The sequence below is a fragment of the Mesoplodon densirostris genome, chromosome 2, assembly GCF_025265405.1.
Source record: "Mesoplodon densirostris isolate mMesDen1 chromosome 2, mMesDen1 primary haplotype, whole genome shotgun sequence".
NCBI classification, from domain to species: Eukaryota; Metazoa; Chordata; class Mammalia; order Artiodactyla; family Ziphiidae; genus Mesoplodon; species Mesoplodon densirostris.
In genome coordinates, this window is record NC_082662.1 from 21,247,200 (window position 1) to 21,253,629 (window position 6,430).

The following is a 6,430-nucleotide window of genomic DNA, read 5'->3' on the forward strand; positions in this document are numbered from 1 at the left end:
ACACTATCATAACAGCTGATCGGAGCCGAGGCATCACAACAAAGTGATGATTGTGGAAGAAGACAATGCATACAACTCTGGAGCGAGAAACTCCAGGGCAGAGAACTCACAGTGATGTGTGTACTGGGTATTTCCGTCAGCCTAAAGGCCCCATCTGGAACAGATATAAACTAGGAGGGTCTCTATCACTGGACAATTTATTACCTGGACTGAAAGAAGTCACTGCCACCAACAGCACTGTGCAGTTTTATTAACCATTCAAGTACAGTAGCATCTGTTAAGATCGGGACAGAATTGGGATTTAAAAGTGAACAGATATTCAGCATCTAACAGTTTGAAAGAAGCCACTACATACTCTTTTCACAAACATGTTTTCACAGAGCCAATACAGTACTAGCCATTAACCCAGCACACCAAGTGTACTGAAGTAGAAAAGATGCAACAAGAAAAATAGCTACATTAGAAAGACTTCAACACTTTAGAAAAAGAGTAAAACACTTTTAGTTTCTCCCCTTTAGCCCCTAAAACAACATCATACAGTCTGGATCTACCTATACAGTCCTACATCAGCTTCTAGAATATTTGTCAGGAGGGCAAAAATAAAATGACACTGGCCAGTACAGTCTTTGGATATTTAGGAAGGGGAGGGGGAGAAAGTCAGTTCTCAGAACAAATTAGTCAGCTTCAGTCTCATCAGCAGGATCTTTGGATTCTTTGTTCTTCCGCACTTCTTCAATGTGCTTGTCCTGTAAAGAAACAGTATATATCATCAGTCAAGTAAAAAAAGCCTGCCAGGTCACACCCCCAAGAGGCCCAAATCAGCATCAGGACGTATGTTATATAACATATATAACCCCATATAGTATAATAATATACTATTATTATATAATTATATATTATGGGAATCACATAATTAGAGTTCTAAGACATCATCTTTGAACTTCCTGGGTCACTCATGGAACCTAGTGATTCAGCCTTCTACTGCTCTTCCAAAGAATGTGCAATTATGCTGGAAATTGCTGAATATTCCTCCTTATTTAAAATAAGATGCCTCTGATTTAACATGTTAACCCCAAAATTGATGACAAAGGCACCAAGCACATGTGATCAAGGCAGAGAGTTCAAGCCACTTCATTGGTGTATCAAACCTCAAGCTCTTAAGCCCCTCAAAGCCAGGAAGATACACCAACCTTCTCTCGCAAACGCTCCAGTTTGGCAGCCATTTGCGCCTCTCGGTTCTCTTTGTTGGCTTCCATTTTGTGGGTCAGCTTCTCTTCTGCCATTTTACTGAAGTTGTTGTTCTCCTCTATCGCTTTTTGAAGCACTTCCTTCTCATGCTCTCGTTTCTCAGCAAGCTGCTTCAAGACCTCAGCTTCATGGGACTGGAAAAAAATTCAACAGGCTAGGCTCTCTGAAATGTTATTTAGCATAGTTAACAATCACAAAAGAAATATTAATTGAGGATTGAAGATAGAAAATTTGATCTCTTTAAATAATACTGAAGTCAGGACCTGAATTATCCATATCAAAATACCGTGAAAATGATATTCTTTTTCTAGTGTTTGTATTTACTTTGGAAGACTGCCCATATTTGTTCAGAGATTCTTGCCCAATTATTCCTTAAGGAAATATTCGTAAGATTTACTGCTTAATGGTATCAAGATGACTGGAGTGACATGCACTTAGGAATGGCACTTTATTGTAAAGAATTTTGGTTTTTTAACTTCAAAGGCTACCTAAAGAAAATTAGGTCATTATGAAAAATGTAACCATATTGATAAAAAGAAAATACATGGCAATGATAGAAAATTTAAGACTAAGCCTCCAAATTACTATTTAAGTCAGAGGATTTGTTTCAAGGAAAGGCTTATTAGCTTTTTTCTGTGGAAGCTGCATTAAATTCCAGACCACTGGAGCTCTGTTACCACGGTATGCCTCCTTCAACAGACTCAGAATAGCTTATTGCCAAACAGATTCCAATGTGTTTGGAAGCATCAACTTGCAGGAAAACTTCAGAGCATCTGCCACTGGTTCTGTTCATTCTCTTCTTCAAAATCCCAGTCGTGATAAGAGTTTCACTATATTTAGCCAGTTACTATGTAAAGCGCAGACTAATGACTACAGGGCCAGCACTGATTCCTAAAAAAAGTCTCCGTCCAGCCTTCGGCTGCATCTCTTCCATGAACTCAAACTACGTGAACTCCATCAAACTCCATCAACTCAGGCTAAATAGAAGAGCAGGTGGGAGATGAAACACCATTGCAAACACAGCCACTCTTCCTGGGGAAATAATTCCATGTTGACAGTGGGTCAGCACACATGCATAAAACATGCGGCACCAAAAGGTGCACAGCACATGCTACAGCAGCTTAAAAAGGGGCCCAAAGTGTTTGTGTGTGGTTATATGTACCAGACTTCAAAACACTAACTGTGTTGGTCGTAGGCAGGTTACTACTTCACCTTTTTGTGCCTTCATTTCTCTAATTTTAAAATTAAACCCACTTACCCCAAACAAGGTTGTTGGAAAGGGGGACTAAATGAGAATTTATGTAAAATTCTTAATGAAACGTTGAACAGAGGGAAATACACCAAAATGTTAACAATAGTTATTTCTGCGAAGTAGGATAATGGATACTTTTAATTTCCTACTTATAAACTTCTGCGGTTCTCAATTTTTCTATAACAAGCATATTAATATTTGTTGACTTTTCTGACTAGTTCTTTTTAAAGATAGCTACTTTATAATAGAAGTACTTAGATAATAGCTGCCACACTACCAGTATGCCAGCTGAGCAACACAATCACATAACTAGCAATTTAAAATGTTTTTATTGTACAGCTCTCAAAAAACAAAACAAACAAAAAAACCACACAGACATACACAGAAACCCAAAAAACAAAACAAAACAAAAAAACCCAAAACCTTAAGAGACAAAAAAAGAATCATCCACCAACAAATCTATTTTTCAAAAGGAAAGCATGAGAAGCATGAACTGGTTTCAGGCAGACCTGGGCTTGAATTCTGGCTCCAATACTCATTAGCTATATGACTCAGAAAAATGACAACATTCCTGAGACCATTTTCTAATCTAGTATCTCAGACAACACCTACCCTCTAGGGTCACTGTAGAAAAGGAGAATATAAGTAAAGGAGATGGTACACAATAGAAGCTCAATAAATGATGGCTGGTATTTTGTTCCCACTACTGGCATATGTAATTTTCACAGTTATAATCACCATCTGGCTACAATTCTGTTTTCCTCCTCTTATAAAAATAAAACAGATTTGCCATATTACATTAATAAATATCCTATTTTCTGTGAATTGATGTTTACCTTGCGTCTTTCTTCTGCAGCTTCTAGTTTCTTCTGAATTTCCTCCAGGGAAAGATCCTTCTTCTTTGGAGGGGAAAGGGGGAATTCTGGGACAGATTCTTTTGATCGAGGGCTGAGAATCAGCTCAAAAGCCTGGCCTGAGGCACGCTTCTCCAGTTCCTTCACCTGGATATCTGGATTTGATCATATTTATAATATATTCAGAAAAATGGAGTTTTCCTATTCTAATAAACTGTTCTACCATTTTCTAAAAACCAAATCAATTTAATGAATAGAATTAGGGCTGATGAAGCAGCTGTGTTTACAGGCAAGAAATTATTATCTAAATACCACCTCCCAGAAAAACAAAGCTCAACATTTTTGGATTAATAAATACCATTCTAAGATATCCGTATCTGACAATCATTTCCCTGAACAAAACAAAGACTTATGCAAAACTCCACATTTTGCTTTACACCAAGCCAAATCATCTAATAATGAAACAATTAATTATGAGCTCTCAGTACATTCAAGTAATAATAATTTTTTCTTCTTTAATTATTCTCTGATTTATAAAATAGATTTTTTTTTTGGTAAGACCAAAACACAAGTGCCAAATTATAAGCTTAAGAATTGAGCCATCTCCTATTCTAAAATTAGAAGCCCATCACAATTTCGGATTTTCCAAATAGATTACCTACCAGAAGAAGCCATGGTGAACAGAAGACAAGAGACTGGCAGTGTATTCTACACAATCCACTAGCAAGGAAAACCCTGGAAACGATTTTCAAAAGCATGCGATCAATTTCTTTGCATTTCCATGCCATAGATTCAAAGGGACCTCAAATCACACCCATATAAATCAATGTCAGAAAAATCACTACTGTGGAATTAAATAAGACATCAACTAGAAAATTATAAAAATCCATAAAATACTCAAACACTGGAAAATCTGAATTGAATAGAACGCTGGTTGCAGAAGATGAAGTTAACTGAGCTTGCCTGTTCAAAAAATACTTATATTTTTAAAATTAGACGGAGTTTAAGTCACAAGATTTTTTTCCTCCCCCATATTTTCCTCCTGGTGAGAAGATATTCCAGGTTCAACGCCTAGTGAGACCGGAGCCATCTTAACACTGCCTACAACTCATTGTGCAAATGAAATACCCACCCCTGCTTTGTCTGTGTCTGCCATGTGGAAAACAAAACGCCCAAGCTAATATTAACCAAAAATGTCGAACTCCCATTGTTCCTGCGGTTTAAGCTCCTTGTCCAACAGCTGGTAACATTAGTTTTATGAACCTCTAGGTTTTAGGTTACAATAGTTGCTGCCTTGTGTAGAATTTTTTCATGAAAAATTCTACATCCCTTGATTTTTTTTAAAGGTCATGATTCTTGTAGACCCCAGACGAGTACCAAAACCGTAGGAATACAGGGTCTCAACACCTGGAACTTAAAATCCGAGTCAGCAACACGGTCTAATCCCGGCGGAGCAATAGACTCAGCACCAGATTCAGGGTGGGCGTGGCCCTGGCCCAAGCGAGGAAAAGCGGCAGGCCGCCCCCGGCCAATCAGAGCACGCCCTACACTCCGGTCCCTGGCCCCGCCCCCTTCCTCCCCGCGCCTTTTCGAATCTCCCCGAACTCACAACACCCCGGAGCCCGCGCGCGTGGGAAGGGGCGGGATAGGCGGGGCTAACGGTCCTATCCGGGTAACTCCGCCCTTCCCGGGCTCGCCCCGTGCGGACGCCCCCACCAGCTGCCGCCAAAAACACCTTGCGGCGGCCCCCACCCTCGCCGCAGCTGGGCGGGTGGGGCAGTCCCCGGAAAGAAACCGTGGGGTACCCCACCATCGGCTCGCCACCTCTTTCCTTCACTTCCAATCTGCCGCCACCCAAGCGGTCCGCGCCCCACGCCGCGAGGACTGGAGCGCTCTCATGGGGTGTCAGCCTCTCGGGCGCTGCTCCCTGGGGGCGCCGCCCCGCCCCTTCAGACAATGGGGACCCCAGCGGGGCCGCGCCTGCAGGAGGAAGGTGGGGGCCAAACGAGGGCCTACGCCCCCTATTGTCTCCTCGACGACCTCCCGGGGCTAACGCACTGAGCTCGCCCAGCAGGCCGCGCCCCCTCCCCACCACAGCCGCGCCCCCGGGGAGCGGGGACAAAGCCGAGGCTCCGCCCGAGCCACACACAAAGCGGAGCGATCCCCGACTGCCAGCCACTCTGGGGCCCGCGGCCCCGCCCGCCGCCCTCCAGCAAGGGGTCGCTGCCAAGACCCTGCCCCTCCCTCCGGCCGCGTCCCTCTCGCTGCCCCCAACCTGCAACCGCCGCCGCCACCTCCTCCTGGAACCCCTCACCCACCTGCTCGGTCCGAGCCGCCTGGCCACACTCTGAGCACCCACGGACCCGGGCGCGCACAAAAGCGCCAAACAGCGGCACGTGACCTCCCCGCAGGGCTCCGCATTGGCTGAGAGAGGCGGCACGTGCCGGCCCCTCCCCACCCCCCACAGCCCAAGTGGGCCCCGCCCCTGGGGACCCCGGAGCACCTCGGGAAGTGTAGTTCAGGCTGGCGGGACAGAAGGACAATGCGAGGGGTGAGGGCTTCTTGGCGGTGTCTCCAGGTGTGAGCCGGGGGCTAGGACGGTCGTCTGGCCGCGGAAGAGGGTGATGCGGTGACCCTGCCTGGGTCTGAACCAGTTCTCCCATCCTTAGGAAAAGGGCGGGGCAGGGTCCCTTTCTACCTCTCAGACGGTGGCCGCCTGGACTCCGCGTCTGTTGAGCTACTTGCCCCACGTCGCCCCAAGGGCAGCACTCGGACAGCGCATTGCCCCTTCGGTGCCCCACCCTGTACCGCCACCTAAGACGCCCAAGCCCTTGTGACAGGACAATGCCACTCGACGCCCCCATCTGTCACCTGTATTGTGACATCATCATAATCTCTAACCCACTCAGCCCTAACAGGGCACGGGCGTGGCCCTTAAGTCACACAGTGAGTTCTCGCTACCACATTAGGGTCCCTGAGCTGGCGACCAGAGACCTGTGGGGGTAAAGCAAGAGGCTCTGGAATTTGATCTCCTTTGGTCTAACAAAGTCACTCGGCTTAAATGCAGACTCCCATC

General features: G+C 45.1%; 1 protein-coding gene across 1 annotated transcript; it reads right to left on the bottom strand.

Annotated features, from left to right (window-relative positions):
- Positions 1-229: 229 nt before the first annotated feature.
- On the bottom strand, positions 230-5,756 carry STMN1 (stathmin 1). Its single transcript, XM_060081043.1, has 5 exons — positions 5,673-5,756; positions 4,017-4,089; positions 3,337-3,509; positions 1,191-1,382; positions 230-746 (listed from the first exon to the last, which is right to left on the bottom strand). The coding sequence occupies exons 2-5, from the start codon at positions 4,027-4,029 to the stop codon at positions 675-677; spliced, it is 450 nt and encodes a 149-aa protein (XP_059937026.1). The 5' UTR covers positions 4,030-4,089; positions 5,673-5,756; the 3' UTR covers positions 230-674.
- Between the last annotated feature and the right edge of the window lie 674 nt (positions 5,757-6,430).

What these genes read in the sequence shown, in the direction of transcription:
- STMN1 (XM_060081043.1), bottom strand. An exon ending in CTGCAGAAGAAAGACGCAAG is followed by an intron (nt 1,383 to 3,336) that starts GTAAACATCAAT and finishes ATTTTTTTCCAG; the next exon opens with TCCCATGAAGCTGAGGTCTT. An exon ending in TGGAGCGTTTGCGAGAGAAG is followed by an intron (nt 747 to 1,190) that starts GTTGGTGTATCT and finishes GTTTCTTTACAG; the next exon opens with GACAAGCACATTGAAGAAGT.